Source organism: Lasioglossum baleicum, unplaced genomic scaffold (assembly GCF_051020765.1).
Source record: "Lasioglossum baleicum unplaced genomic scaffold, iyLasBale1 scaffold1804, whole genome shotgun sequence".
Classification (NCBI taxonomy): Eukaryota; Metazoa; Arthropoda; class Insecta; order Hymenoptera; family Halictidae; genus Lasioglossum; species Lasioglossum baleicum.
In genome coordinates, this window is record NW_027470863.1 from 14943 (window position 1) to 31917 (window position 16975).

General features: G+C 24.9%; 4 protein-coding genes across 4 annotated transcripts; 1 reads left to right on the forward strand and 3 right to left on the reverse strand.

Moving 5' to 3' along the window:
- Positions 1-375: 375 nt before the first annotated feature.
- Positions 376-6295, reverse strand: LOC143220994 (BTB/POZ domain-containing protein 9-like). Its single transcript, XM_076446537.1, has 12 exons — positions 5966-6295; positions 5729-5881; positions 5463-5652; positions 5129-5384; positions 4940-5072; positions 4712-4849; positions 4490-4620; positions 4301-4429; positions 4038-4227; positions 3913-3961; positions 508-817; positions 376-391 (listed from the first exon to the last, which is right to left on the reverse strand). Exons 1-12 carry the CDS (start codon positions 6293-6295, stop codon positions 376-378), a joined length of 2025 nt encoding a protein of 674 aa, XP_076302652.1.
- Positions 6296-7448: 1153 nt separating this feature from the next.
- On the forward strand, positions 7449-9559 carry LOC143220995 (cyclin-dependent kinase 10-like). The gene is made up of 6 exons (XM_076446538.1): positions 7449-7458; positions 8014-8168; positions 8254-8854; positions 8935-9231; positions 9315-9448; positions 9524-9559. The coding sequence occupies exons 1-6, from the start codon at positions 7449-7451 to the stop codon at positions 9557-9559; spliced, it is 1233 nt and encodes a 410-aa protein (XP_076302653.1).
- Positions 9560-10112: 553 nt separating this feature from the next.
- On the reverse strand, positions 10113-11770 carry LOC143220996 (ejaculatory bulb-specific protein 3-like). The gene is made up of 2 exons (XM_076446539.1): positions 11587-11770; positions 10113-10309 (listed from the first exon to the last, which is right to left on the reverse strand). Exons 1-2 carry the CDS (start codon positions 11768-11770, stop codon positions 10113-10115), a joined length of 381 nt encoding a protein of 126 aa, XP_076302654.1.
- Positions 11771-14338: 2568 nt separating this feature from the next.
- Positions 14339-15606, reverse strand: LOC143220998 (allergen Tha p 1-like). The gene is made up of 2 exons (XM_076446541.1): positions 15444-15606; positions 14339-14496 (listed from the first exon to the last, which is right to left on the reverse strand). The coding sequence occupies exons 1-2, from the start codon at positions 15604-15606 to the stop codon at positions 14339-14341; spliced, it is 321 nt and encodes a 106-aa protein (XP_076302656.1).
- Positions 15607-16975: the final 1369 nt, after the last annotated feature.

The window sequence follows — 16975 nt, forward strand, 5'->3', positions numbered from 1 at the left end:
AACTGAGAGAAAGCAAGACGTATAACATAATCATTTTTTATGCACTTTATGGTGTAGAATGTATGCCTTAATGTGCATAAGTTTATTAAGTTGCTTTTTTCTTTATGATTTAGCGTACAACCTTGTAAATAGAGTATGCCGCTGCTCAAACTTATTTATGTAATTTTATCAACAAGAATACTTGTTGTATTTCATATTCAAAATCAGAATTATCTTTTTTAAAAGTGTACTTTGTAATTTTTTGGGAGGCCTTCTTGGCAGCAATTTGAGAAAATTTAAAAGCCAAATAATTTTCTCCAAATATTTTTTTGAAGAAAGAGTGGCTTCTTTTTCAATACAATAATTGACTTGAGTTATCTTCAGCACACAGAGCTGTCATAAATCTGGAAATCTAAAATAATTGATTAAATTTATTAATAAAGACTTAAAAGGAAACTGAATTTAAAAATGTTACTTAATCAAATAAGTAATATATATGAGAAATCTGTAACCATTTTCTAAATTTACCTCATAGGATCTTCAAGGTAATCTGGTGGTATTTGAAATAACTTAGGATCTATATCATTTCGAAAAGCAAATTCTTGAAAAGTAATCTTTGCTGTCACCGTAGGCAAAATAGGTATATCAATTTTTACTGGAAACCCAGGTGGTAATTTCATCAAAACAAATTCTCGTAATTTTCTAAAATGTTTGAATGGAGCTATTACTTCCAAAACATTGAGTAGCATATCAACAGTGAGTGGAAAATCTGGACTCATGGCAACTGTTGCTTTAAATGATTTACTGCTTTCCTTATAAACAAGATTTCTTCCAAGAAGTGGACATTGGCCAGGTGGAGCCATAATATATTCTTCCCAAGTAATATTTGACTCTGGTGGTGGATTTAAAGAAGCTCTTCTAGCTTGAGACTAAAAATATATAAATTAATACAATTTAAATAGAATAAAAAGACTCTACTACTTTATTTTACCTTTCTATTTGTAAATCCTTGTGAGCTTCCTTTTGTTAATGACTCCATAATAGCCTTATTCTTTTGTAGATCTTCCTCACTTAAATGTTCTCGTCGTATCCTACTTTCCAAAACCATTCCATTGATTTGGTAAAAGTCCGCATGGAAAGGTCCTACCATCTCCTTTATTAAATATTTGAGATATATCTCAAAAAAATTTTAAGAAACAAACAGGAGAAGGAGGAGAAGAATCATAAGATAAAGCAACAATACTTACCCTTTTATCTTCACGAAATATCCAACCTGTTTGAGCTTTTGAAAGAGTGATACCTTTTGTTGACATTTGTGCTACCATTATATCACTTGACATAAGAATATCAACTTCATCTTGTATTTCCAATTCGGTTTCCTAAAAAATAAATCAGTGGTAATAATAATTATTACAATTAACATGAAAGATATTTAATTATAAATATTGATTAATAAGAAAATAATTTGACCTCATATCCTACTCTCTTATAACGTTTAGCCTTATTATCAAGTACTGCCAATGATTTGTTGGGTTTTTGGTCACCATTAAAAATAAACGATATGTCACCTCTTTCCCAACTCATGTCATTGAAATCTACTAAAGTAGTATCCGTCCTGATGGATGCTCCACTTTTATGTATCTTACAAACATCAGAAGGAAGTACACGAGACACAAGTGGCACTAAAATGTTAAAGATATTTATCAATTGATACAATTTTTATAAAATTTGAAAATCATAATTTAGACATAACATTAAGTACCCCAACTTTGAAAATCCCATTTTAATTCCATATAGAAATCTCCCATTTGACGTAATGTTGCAACTAAATTTGGTCTGCTTTCCTCCATCTGCTCTCTAGCTTGTTGTTTAAATTTTCTCACCAATAATGATACTGTAAAAAATATACAACTAATGTTAAAATTATTTCTTTATGATATATTTTAATGTTATTATTTTCACTAACTGGTTTGTCTATCTCCATAACTGATTGCTTCTGCAAGTGGACTCCATCCGGCTAAGTTTTTTACTTGTACTGGTGCACCATGTGCAAGTAATAGTTGGACTGATTCTAAATTTTATTTTGAATTTTATATAATATATTTTATATTTTTTATATCCTTTAATAATGTACATTAATAATTTTAAATGTCTTTACCTTTTCTTCCTAACATAACAGCTAAATGTAAAGGAGTATTTCCTATAAGAAGAAATTGAATTATTTTATAAACTATACATAGTTATAATTGCTTATTAACACATATTTTATATAGAATTAATACATCTATAATCTTTATATTAACCTTGTCTATCTTTTTCTGCGATGTTGTAAGTTCTAATTAGAGAACTTAAGGTTTTAACATCTCCTTGAAATATGCATTTGTGTAAAAGATATTTTTCACTTTCCGAGTTCTCAGCCATGGCCATTTATTCTTGCTGGGAAAATGATATCCAGAATAATAATAACTTTTTTCTTTATCTAATCGAATCCCTCTTGATATAATAGTAATTTGCTTGTATTCCATTTCCAAAATGTGGCATGCTATATTAAATAATCATACCAAAATTTTCGTTACATAGAAGTTATTTATGAATAGAAATTCAATATTTGATGTTATATTCTTAATAAGTAGTAAAATCAATGAATGATTTTTGTATTTTACTGAATATTTTTGTAGTTTACATACAGACATCGATATTTTTATATGTATGTCTTTTAACGATTGATGCCTAAAAGATTCATATATTTATAAAAAAACTTTTAAGTTGCGTAATTATCGTTGTTTTTACCGATGTTGTTACTTCTACCGCTGTTTTTAATTATGCCTGTGTTATTCGTATTTATGCTAGGTGGTCGTGTTTGTAATCAAGGTAGGTTGGTCACCTCATTATTTTTATCATTTATAACATCATTCTTTAACAATACCATTACGAAGTCTATATTTTCAAAATAAATTTTATCAAATTTCAATTTATTGTAATATTACTTATCCCAAGTTGTCCAAATGTATATTACATTAATACCACTACATTAAAACGGTATTTACTCATGACTAGTACCATCTATACACCTACATATATATCTAGTTTTTTATATATATATATATACATTTATGAATACATCTAACAGTTACGAAAATATTGTTATTTATATATAACTGTAGATCAAAATTAAAAATTGATAACTTTAAAAATCATAGATTGAAGATTCTTTTATATTAAATTTATTATAATTTATATAATACTATACACACATTAAACGATTAACAAATCAGGATAAAATTACTAGCGACATTTTCAAACTTTCAATATAATTTTAATTGAATATACGACTTGTAGCTATGTAATTTAGACAATTAAATAAATTAAAAATCGCTTAAAAATAAATTTTAATTTTTATATTTGTTTATTAATTATGATTTATCTCTTTATTTAATTTCTCAGTAATTTATATTAAATTATTTAATTTTACGAGAATATATATCTTTACACTATTATTAACTAGGAATTATTAGAATATTATTTATGTTATGTAAAACAAATTATTTAATTATTTTTCTCTTAGGAATTATTGAATATTTTGAATAAATTTGTATATTACCAAACAGTTTCTTATTTTCTTTTTCGATTTTAAGGAAATTAATAAAAATAAAATTCATTAAATTAAAAATTTACTTTAATTAAAAGAATAATTTTACAATTATTTTTACAATCACAACTTATATTACTATACTATACAAGCACTTAAACCTTTAATTTAGAATATTTAAATGAACCAACAATTTAATACTTAATATATAGTCTGAAGTAATGAAATTTTACAGAATTATTTGTACCCAAATGGTTAATTTTCCTGTGATACATTTATATTTGTAGAATTTGTAGAATTTGTAGAATTTGTAGAATTTGTAGAATTTGTTTCTTCTTGATCATTTTCATCATCTCCTTGAGCAGGACATTCAAAATGAACACAGTGAAAAACCTATAAATTAAAAGTACTTTACATGTTTTAATATACATATATACATATGTACACGCGCGCATTCACGGATAATTACTTCATTTGCTGTATTGTGTGTTCCAACAATACGTATAAAAACGACAGGACGTGCAGGTTTAAAGCGTATCGTTTGCCATGAACGACAAGTTTCTCTACTTTTATTAGCAACTAAATTCCAACTTCGAGAATCACCAGACACTTCTATATAATAAGAATACGAACGATCATCGCAATCCCAAAGTAGTAATCTATACATGTAAATGAATATATTAGAAAATTTTATATTTTCTTCTTTGTTATATATAAAGTAATAATGTATACCGCATAGAATCTATAACATATGGTTGACCAAGTTGTACCAAAATAGAACCAGATCCAACTTGATGACATGTGTACCCACTATCCCAATCATAATTTGAAGTATCACCATTTAATAAAGCATTTCGGGATCTAGATTTAAAAAATTCATTATATAAAAAGTATGAAATATACATATAACAATTGACATACCTACAAACACCTTCTGTAACAGTTGCACCTTGACCCATAATAGCAACATTTCGAGTTGGAATAACAAAACCATCATAAAGGTTTTCTGTATGATTCGTATAATATGCTTCAAAACTCACAAGATGAAAAACCTTAAAAAATAGAAGTTATCAAATAAAAATGTTTTTAAATATTTCTTTGATAAAAATTATAAAATATGAATATTTTTAATAATGACTTTACTTTGTTGACAGTGTTATTTGTTCCAACAATACGAATATAAAGAACTATTCTTGGTCGAAAGTATAAGTATTGCCAACTACGACAGAAGTATCCTGTGTAATCGATAACTCGAATCCAACTCTTTTGATCCATAGATACCTATTAAAATAAAAAAAAAAAGAAATAATTATAATACAAAAAATTAACCATAAAAGTTATATATTAAATATTCTTATTCTTTTGACTCACTTCTAAATAATAAGAATATGAACGCATATCTTTATCCCAAAGCAACATTTTAATATGATTGATAATGCACTGAGTTCCTAATTTAACTAAAATACAATGTTCTCGTAATTCAGTAATAGTATGTCTGGTGTACCTGATAAAAGAACATCAGTTAGATAAGTATCTTAAAAAATAAATTCAGCAATTTACCCTCTTTCCATGTCATAATTATTTGTATCTCCATCTAAAAGGTAACCACGCATTTCTCCTTGTAAAACTTGTGCACCATACATAGGATGGGCAACATTCAAATCAGTAAGTAGTCGACCACGGTGATTAAGATCTAAATTATGTGTTTGTGTTCTTGCAGCTATTGCATCTAAAATTGCTTCTGGAGAAACTAATCCAGTTGGTCGAACAACATTTAAAAGATCCGTGATTGAAATTAAACTTAATCGTATCTTTTCTACAAAATTTCTTTAATCAATTGAATACTATTATTGTAAATGATAATTTAAAATATATTTTTATTTTTATATTTTACCTAAAACACTTTTACAAGCTGCATCAGGATTTGCTTTTACCCATGATCCTACAGCTAAGAAGATATCAATTTCTGGTGCATGAAAGGAATCTCTTGAAATAAGTTTATTTAAAGCATCAGCACTTAATTGCAAGAAGTTTTCATGTTGTATCACTTCACATGCATATTCATCCATATACTTATGACAAACCTAGAACAAATTAATGTCACTGAATGTTTTCAATCATCCTTTTGGTCGAATATCATCATACACATAATGTTTATACTTTGATAAGAAATTCTAGTTGATAAAGAAGTGCTGCATCAAATATGGGACAGATATTTCTTATATTTAATATTTCTTTAAGATAATCTGATATAGAGGTTTCTAATTCTGAAAATCCATAACGATGTGCAGATCCAAGAATATTCAATACCACCTAGGAATAATAATAATTAACTGAGTAATGAAAATTACATATATTTAAAAAGCAATAAAAAGTAATAGTCAATGAAGATAATACCTCCTCACGTTTCTCTGCAAGAGGCATTTGTCCTGTGTATATGTATTCTAACAAACCTTTAAACCCTGCCAAATTAGCATCTTTTAATTCAATTTCGTGTTGAGTAGATTCTTTTAAACCTCCAAACAAAAGAGCTCTGAAATATTGGCTACGTGCAGCTAAAATAATTTTGTGACTATTCAATCTTTGTCCACCAACAATTAAAGTCACATCTGAATAATCATCTGAGAGATAAAGAGCACCAATATCCTTAGAAAGTGTACAGATGTGATTTATGTCAACAGAAACTGAATTTTCAACTGATATGTGTAATTCATGATGAGAACTCATTTTTTATATTTTGATCTTTCAAATATAAAATTGCAATTCTTTCTCACTTAAGTTTCTTCTTTTAACTTTTTTTAAAAATTGTTTCTTACTGGTAAATACAACACTTCGTTAACATCGAGCAATAACAGTAGCATAATACTTTATTACATTTATGTTTTCTTTTGACATTTATTTATTGACCTTAATTAAAGGACAAAAATAAATTAATTTCACAAAAACTTTGTAATGATTAAATAATAAACGTAAAATTAACTTTTAATGTTCATTAACTACCAATTATTAACTAAAAGTTAACTATTAACTTTTAATTTTTTGATTATGATTTTAGATTTTGAGTTCACACTACGCATTTAGTTTCTTGAAGAATAAAGAAATAATTTATATAAAACTAAATTAATGTTAAGAAAATCTGTAACATAAAAATAAAAACACATCTACTTCATTAATACATTATTTTAAGGTAGATTTTGTACTATTTTTCACCAGTGATACATATCGATCACAACATAAATATCATAGACTTACAGTTACGAAAGATAGGTAAATGTATGCTATTATTGAAATGTAATGTAATAAAAAAGAAATGAACTACATGAAATATAAATACTATATTTAATTAAAAATTTAACATACGTTTATAATTGATCAAAAAATAGTATAAAATAATATAAATTCAATATATTATAAGTGAATACATTATTAGAAATATATTTCTTAAGATGCATAAATAAATGATGTTACAATATATTAAATATTCTTTTAAAAGTGTAAAATCTGATTATAAAATTTGTCATAAAGTAACTTAAAATAAAATATAATTATAACTAATTAATGTACTTAATTAATATTATTATTTTTTATATTTATATATACTAATAATAATATAAAGATAATTTTTCAATTATTTTACTTTTTAGGATGTAACACAAGATAGCGTTCTTGAGTAGTACTTTAATGATACTAGTCACTCTTGTCGAATCTCTCTTTTATATTTCCAATGGTACAAATGAAATATTGAAGGCTATTAAAAATTGTTGTACCCGGTTAAGTTAGGCAATTGAGAATTTTTGCATCTACATTTTTTAAAATACGAATGTTAAAAAGGAGAATAAATACAATTTCAGAAATATTTTTTTGAAAAAATTAGACCACAATGACAAAAGGTATAACTTTACTCGATTAAAATCGTAATATAAACATTATTATGCTAGGTTAATAGTTCAATTATTTTGTTTATTATACATTATTTAAAATTATCTGATATTTGTATATTAAACTAATTATATTTTTTACGATTTTCAGAAATTTATTTGAATCTTAAATTTAGATCTATTATAGTTGAAACTGATAACATTGTTTGGATTTTAAGTTCAAATGTAAAAATTAATAGAACTAAATTTTGACATAGTTTAAACGTAAATTTATTGAAAGGATTATCAATTTTAAACATTTTCTTTATTGAAATAACTCAAATTAAAATCTGTTTATGATTAACTATAAAATACAATTTTACAAACAAGATCTGTTTCAATCTTTTAGATCTTGTTCAATAATTCTTTCAATATACATAATTAATTTTAAACAGTTTCTTAAATAATACATAAAGTTTAAAGTAATTGACATTTTATAAATATTAATTTAAATAAAGCTATATTAACTAATAAATGAAAGCTAATGATTAATAAATAATGTATATAAAATTTTTATAATTTTTTTAGACGAGACATTAGAAAAAAAATCGGTAGAAAATAATGACACTGATAAAAAGACTGCATCTGAATCTGGTCCTGACCCATCAGCACCTATAACTAGAAGAGGAGTATTAACATCATTTTTGACTGGGAAGCCAATGGAAATACCAGAACAAGATATTGTAATGATTTAATCAATGATTTTGGTTATGACTTTAATTCTATTTATTGTAATAGAATAAATAATACATATTTCTCTTTTTATAGTTAGGTAAATGCAGATTTGTATCTGAATTTGAAAAATTAAATCGTATAGGAGAAGGCACCTATGGAATTGTTTACAGAGCACGAGATACTAAAAATGATAAAGTTGTAGCTTTGAAAAAAGTTCGAATGGAACATGAAAAAGATGGTCTACCAGTCAGTGGTTTAAGAGAAATATCCGTTCTTTTATCCTGTCGTCATGAAAATATTGTACATTTAAGGGAAGTAGTGGTAGGGAGAAGTTTAGAAAGCATATTTCTTGCTATGGAATATTGTGAACAAGACCTAGCAAGTTTATTAGACAACATGCAAGCTCCATTTTCAGAAAGTCAAGTCAAATGTATCGTTTTACAAGTGTTAAAGGGTTTGCGTTATTTGCATCATAATTTTATCGTACATAGAGATTTGAAAGTCTCAAATCTACTTATGACTGATAAAGGATGTGTAAAAATTGCTGATTTTGGACTAGCTAGGTGGTTTGGTTTGCCTTTAAAGCCAATGACACCTAGAGTAGTAACATTATGGTATAGAGCTCCAGAACTATTATTACAAGCAAAAACTCAAACAACTTCTGTTGACATGTGGGCTGCAGGTTGCATTTTAGGTAAAATTTTTGTTTTCTCTTTATATATGATATCAAAATATTTAATATAGTAATTTAAATTTTATTGGTATTTTTATCAGGAGAGTTACTTGGACATCGTCCTTTATTACCTGGAAGATCAGAAATTGCTCAGTTAGAATTAATTGTTGACCTATTAGGTACTCCAAGTGAAGCAATTTGGCCTGAATTTAATATGCTCCCAGCATTACAGAATTTTACATTAAAACAACAACCATATAATAATTTAAAACAAAGGTTTCCATGGTTAAGTGCTGCTGGTTTGAGATTATTAAATTTCTTATTCATGTATGATCCAAAAAAGAGAGCTACTGCAGAAGAATGTTTACAAAGCAGTTATTTTAAGGAAGCTCCTTTACGTAAGTAATAAAAATCAATATATTTTATAGTAATTCTTATATCTTAAAATTGTTAATTATTACTGAATTTAATTTTTCCGTAGCATGTGATCCCAAACTTATGCCTACTTTCCCACAACATAGAAATATGAAAAAAGCTGCTCCACCAAAGGAAACTAGAGAACCAGAAACAAATGTTATAGATCAGACTAATAATTTACCTGCAATTTCAGATCTTGTAAGCTTTTTATGTACATGATCATAATTTTAATAAGATATTTTGAAACTGAAAGTATCCTCTTTTTGTTTTCAGCTTGGTTCGCTTGTCAAAAAGAGGCGAGTTGAATGAATTTGATAAAATAAAAGCAAGATTTTATTTATGTTTCAAATACAATCCAAATTCCGCCGACTCTGACCTACAAATATTTCATTGCGATTTGTATCCTTCATTCACAATGTATGAATTCATTTACAAATAGACTTTTAAATAAATGAACTTTATTAATGAATATTTAAAAAATAATTTAACGTGTTTGTACTTAGATCAAAAATTGAAGACTAGTGTAGTTACACAATATTTATCGCTAAGAAACCATGATATAACGTATACAGTACAAGATCTTCATGAAGCATATATTATTGTTTCACTAAGTATAAACGCGTTAAAAAAAATAAGTATATATTTATTCTAAATACATTTTCGTAGTAGTTTATGTAATATGATGAAAATGTTTAGTTAAATGTACGAACTCAGCAAGTTTTAATGTCATGAACTCGTTAATATAAAATAACAAAAATATTATCAAATGTCAATAATAGTCTAAATGTGTAAATTATTTTATTATTTTTGTTGTATTTTACTGTAAAAATATAATTCATTCTTTAGGTATATAAACATAAATTCAGCTGTTTTTGGTAAGTTGCAATGATAGATTATCGAAACGTTTTTTATATTCTCCATTTGAATCATATTTTGCGGAAAGTCGTTCCCAATCCTTCGGTTTTTTAGTTCTCAGATAATTTATTACTTTGTTTGCGGTGTATTTCTGTTTTTCATTGCATTTACTGCATCCTGTAGAGAGAGCATCGGGTAAAATTTCTAAAACAATAAATACATAAATTATTTAACATTTTTTACTTTCATTATAAAAATCTTATATAATTATTTTATGAATTATTTCCTGAAGGTTTAATGTAATTTAATACAAGATAATTTTAAATAATTAAATAATAAAACTTTTTTATTATAGCAATTTGCAATTATTTTTTACGTGTAAATTAATAATTTATGTAATATAAATAATATTAATACATTTACATAAATGACTGAATAATTATTTTTGACAAATATATTTTTTTATTACGTTTTTTAAAATAAATATGAAACAAATTAATATAATTTTTTGTACGAATTTATAAGAATATTCGTATTACTTTTTTTTCGTTTTTCCTTCACTTGATGTAGTACGATGAACACATATATATAATAATAACATAGATGTTACTTAAGAGAGTTCGATGTAATCCAAACGAGAAAGTTCAAAGCAAGTTATGTAATAAAGAGAGGGAGAGTGAATTGAACTCTGTCGTAATCATTGCAGCAGATGCACGTAGAAACTTTGAACGAAACCGACATAACTTTTGGTCATACTTTTGAATAAGACTATTTCATTAATTTTGTTAATTTAAAAAAGAAAAAATATTTCCTATTTACCTTTTTTATTTTTTATTTAAAAAATCGATTGTGTAAGTTTGAAGAAAACAGGAAAACAGTAAAGTGTTTCAAAAACGAAAAATATTTGTATATATTTTAAACCAATTATCTTAAAATGCAGCAAACTTAGAATTCTCTATTTATTAAGAACAATCTCAAATAAAGGAAAAATAATTGTGTAAATGAAGTAAATGATTGTTCCCAAAACTAATAGCATTTATAATTTGCTAATAATTCAGTTATTCGAACAAAATTTAAATACCTAAACATTTAAATATAAAAGATATTTATATCTTGAACATATTCGTAAAAACTCTTTATGTCTTTCACTCTTCTAAAAATTTCACGATACAATTAACAAGTAATAAATCATATTTCAATATAAACGATTATATCGGTTTACTTTTTTCAATTTATTAAATAATTTTCAAGCTTGTATCATTTACATGTATGCGAAAGAATGTTATTAAATTAATGAAATTATTCTGAATAACTTAAAACTTAATATAATTTAATTAATATATGTTATATATTAATAACTTAACTTATAATTTAACTGAAAAATAAAGCGAAATGATAATATATCGCTTAATAAAACTAAAAGATTAAATTAAATTCGAAGAATTAACTATTAATTTTACGAAAATAATCCTTATACTTACTTTTCAATTCTCTGCCTTCATTGGTACACGGACCTTCATCCAGCATGCATTTAATATAGTTAGTTAGGATACGATTATTTTGTAGAATCCTATCAACATCCACATCGTCGTATTTGGTAGTGTAATTTTCTGCTGTTACACAAACAATTGCAAACAGGGCAAATAGTACGAGACAAATTTTCATATTGTAATTGAAGAATGGTCTTCCACTTTTAATCACCATAAGTAAATATCTATAACAATTAGACCAACAGATATGGTCTTGTTTAAAAGCTACCCTCTGCAGCAGAAAGTAAAATGCTCTTTGTAACTGTTGAAGCAAGCTGCTGAATTATATAGCTGAACACAGAGGACATTGGAGGGAGTGGATAAACGCGTTAGTCGAGTAAGTATTTCACGCGCACCTTTATAAAACTTATATACATTGAACAGTAACCACCGAATGTGGATATCAAAGTAAAAATATTAAAATATAATTTATTAGAAAGAAACAAAAATATATATATATATAAATAGATTTTATGCAAATTAGTTAATTTCATATGTTGTTATCGCGTTTAAAAATTTGATAAAATTAAAGCGTAAGTTAAAATGAATTTATGAAATATTTTTCAATTGATCATAAATTTGTTTCATAAAATTTTGCTAATATAAATGATAATTGAAGTATTTGATATTATGGCGATTAATCAATTTCTCTTTTAAAAAAGAATGTCTTATTATGTTGATTGTTATTTGCTTCTTAAATTACATAAAAATTCCTGTGTAGATTAACAAATATATGGAGATACTGTTCGGTAATATAATAAAAATATCGCAATATTCGGTTAAATTCTATCAAAAATTGCTCGGTTAAATTTATATGGACCATCCCTTAGTATCTCGAGTTGTTCATCACACAATATCTAATGCAGTTAGCAAGAAGAAAGAATCGGTAAAACAAAAAGAAAGGAGACAGATGCAACATAAAGAGATACCGCTATTGTAGTTAATTCAGACAGAACGACATGCTATCAAGAATAATGAAGAGATTATTCTTCGCCGTATTTAGAAGCTGACCATCGTGTATTTAAGTTGCATGCTTTGTCAAGGATCATTATCAATACCAATACAATGACAGAGATTTATATTTGGTAATCTTAGAACGCTAAATACAAAATTGAACAAACTTCTTCAACTGTGTAATCTTCAAAAAGTTTGACAAAATTGTATATTGTTATCTATATTGTTATTGTTTTATATATTAATTGTATATTGATTTGATGAATTGAGATTAATTAAGATAATTTCATATTTTATATATTTTAAAGAAATAAATTATTTCAGATCAATAAAAAATAAAATTAATACCGTTTAAAGAACAACAATATGCTGGATTTAAAATTAATTCATTTTCTTAAATATAAAAATGATTTCTTTTATTACGAAGTAAACGTAAAATTACGCACGAGCCCATCGAACGTTATTATGTATTCTTTACTTGCCGTGTTTACTTCGTGGAATCTCCTATTACCTATCGATCTACGACTTACAGAATATTCTGTTCATATCTTGTAGATTCATTTCGACATTAGAATCATCAGGCTAATTGAAATGCAAACCATATCACGACTTCAACCCACTTTATCATTCGATTGTATTGCAAGAAGATTGTATAAGCTTTCTATATTGTCCTTTAAATTTCATTTAACGATAATACACATTTAAATTTTATAGAATTCATGGACTATTATTTCTCAATCATAATTTACATATATATATTGTGGTTGTAAATCCTAATAATTAAATTCCGCATTTCACTTTCATGATAAAAATATCTCGTGTAGAAATAATTTTATTATACGTAATAAGAACTGCTGCAATTTAAAAACATAATAAATAAATTTTAATATTGCATGCAAAATAAAAATACATTCTATTCTATTATAAAAAAAGTTTGAGATCGTTTTTAATATTTATGTTTCATAAAAAATGAAATGAAATTTTTTTTTTTTCATTATATTCTTAGTTTGAAAACTTTAAAATTAATTAGCATATATCTTGTTTCACTATTATGTCTACAATTTATTCTTATAAATACAGTATTTCATTAGATAAATATTAGTTATTAATATAACTAATATAATCTATTAGTTATTAATATCTGTTAGTTATTAATGTTACTTATAAAAAATGATAGCATAACATTATATATTAAATAGTATTAGTTTCTTCATTTAGCACATTAGCTCTTAGTATAGTTATGAAAACATCTTTTACTAATGACAATTTAATTTCTTACACACTTTGTGCATAGATATTGAATTTTTGAAGAAGGACTATCCGAAATTTCTAGGAAAGGATTAAAAAGTATTATTAAGCAATATTCTAACAATTTATTAAACATTTTAACAATTTTTTTGTCATAGTTACGAAGTGTTGCATATTTCCAATTTAAAATCTCATTAATAAATTATAAATTGTTATATAATTAGCTTCTACTTATATCTCTTACGAATATTTACATCTAATTTGATGTAATCTATATATGATTATTGTAATATATCGATAAATTCCAAAATTAAAAATATGAAATATTCTGTACATACATTTCATATTTTAACTAAATGTTTGTCGATTCTCACAGACAAAAATGATTAATATTATTGTGAAAAATATTTTCAACGTCCAAAGTTCCAAAATTTCTTCTAGGAAATCCGTTTAATAGGTTATTCCATGGTCAATTATTGTTACTCCAAAATATACTTTCACTTTAATTAGTATAATGTCGCATTGCTGCATAATGTTGTAGAATTAAACGCCATTCATAGGGATAATTTTGTTGCATAAATGCTATCAACGTGTGTGCATGTGCAGCTTGTCGAGGCGTACAACGTTGGCAACGATTGTTCACCGCTTCTGGCAACAATTCTGCAAGAACGATAATAGTATTTGTATATAATACGAACAAATTATTAAATCTGTATATGACCTTCTAAATTTGCATGTTAAGAAGAAAAAATGATGATTCTGCTTGTTGAATATATTTCTTCTTTGATAAACATCGTTCATGAATCATAACAAAAGCAAAATTTATTAATAACACGTAACCGTTATTGGTGACACGACAAAGCAGAAGATTCAAATATATTTCGATGATGTCTTTTATTTCATTTTTTAATTTCTTTATATGCCTTCAATATATTATTATTTATTTTCAACATAAAATTATTTGATACTTTACTTTTTATTACCATATACGTTATAATATATATTTAAATTTATTATAACATTGTTCATTGTCAATAATAAATTATAGTTACAGAAAAATATTTTATTTCAAGTATTTGTTCAAATAATATATGAAGTTAGTTATGAACATTAAGTTTTCCTGATTTTAAAAACATGACATAAGATTTATTGATTTTAAAAATCATGAAATGAGCACATTATCTTTTCTGTATATTATCACGGTATTTGATTCGACAAATTTGAATATATGAATATATAACAAAATGAAATAAAATCGAAGAAATAGGTTTTAATAACCGTCCAATTTCTATTTTAATTATTCTTCGTAATTTTTATAATCAATGAATGTAACAAAATAATACAAAGATTTTGGTGATTTCTTGTTATTTGTTTGTATTTTGAATCCAGTAATTTTTAAGTTTGATATTTTTCTAGGATAAGCTTTAAAAACAATCGAATAATTTTTAGCGTAAATTTATTCGAAAATTAAAAAAATTTTTTAATACTATTAAGTAAAAATTGCTTATAAGCAAAATGCTGATAATAAAGATTCTTATTACTATTGAAGAAAAGAAAAAGAACAGGAAACGGAAAAGTTTGCTAAATACTTATATTTTAAATCTTACCTTTAATTTTCCTTCCTATGGAATCGCAGTGTCCCCGATTCAAGATACAATTGATCTGCTTTTGTACGTACTGTCTGTCCTTCAAGAGATTTGAAATATCTTGAGCTTTGATATAATTTGTTAATATGAGAATAGTGAATAGGATAAAAATTTGTACTTTCATTTTTGATTTAAATATTAAGGAAAAAAAGAAAAATTAAATTATATATTTTGTTCTTTCTTCTATACCAATTCGCAGTCGGTGTAAAACTGTTTATTTGTAACATCGGAACTTGTCCTTATATTCTGTTCCCTGTTTAGGGGTTGATAGATATATGTAAACAGATAGACTAATTCGTTAGATTATCTAAATTGTTCATGGAAAGCAATTTCCGAAAGATCTAGATAGCATTAATTTTCTCATTTTTACAAATGACGTTTTAGATAATGATTTGTTAATGTTGTAACTTTGTGTTGAAATAAGAGAAAATATCATTAAATACATGTATTCATTTTATTAATAATAATATTGTTTTTGAAAATATCAACAAATTCTTAATTATACATGAGGTATGAATAATGAAATTCAAAATTATTTTTAACATATATAGATTTTACGAAAAAAAATATATAAATTTGAAGAAAACACTAGTATCTTACTTTCCTGAAATTAAAATAGAAAATAAGAAGTAGTAATAAAAAAAATAGGGAAAATATTAAAAATTTTCGTACAAAATAAAATTAAATATTACTATATAAATTTAGTGATCTTTATTATTATTTTATTATAAATTTTTATTAAAATGTAAAATATTTTAATGAAACGAGACAGTCTAATTTTAAATAAACTATTCAAATTTGACATGTACAATATTATAATTATAAATATTTATTGATTGACATATGTAATTTCTTTTTAATCATTAGTATACGAGTTTAAATATAAAAAATTTCGTTTTAATTTATCAATCTTAATTATTAGAATTCCAAAAAAAAGTATAAATTTTAAATAATATAAAGATCGTGAAAACTGTATTCGACCTAATAAGAGTATTCATTGATCTAAGCTGAAATATAAGACGTGATTTTCAGTATCCATATTAATGCATCATAACTTGATAATTGTTTAAATAGTAGTGATATGATTAAAAACATTTATAGTTTCAATTAATAGTTTAAATACACGTATTAACTTTTTTAATTTAATTTTCACTTTTAGTAAAAATGAATTCATGTGTCGTAAAAGATCATAATAATGAATAAAAAAATAAACTATTAAACATTAAATATTGTATCCCTGAATTAATAAATAAGCTTTAATAATAAGGCTAAATAATTTGAATTATTTAAATAGACGCGAATATAATTATGACTAAATCCTACATATAACCTGTCAATTGTTAAGTTACTTTCCATTTTCCTTTATGTTATTAAAAATCTTTTTATAATATGAATATATATATTCAAATATACTTTTATTTTTACAGCTATAATGTGCAAAACTTGTTAATCAAATATGTTATGCAATGTAAGAGAATGATAAATTTATCAAT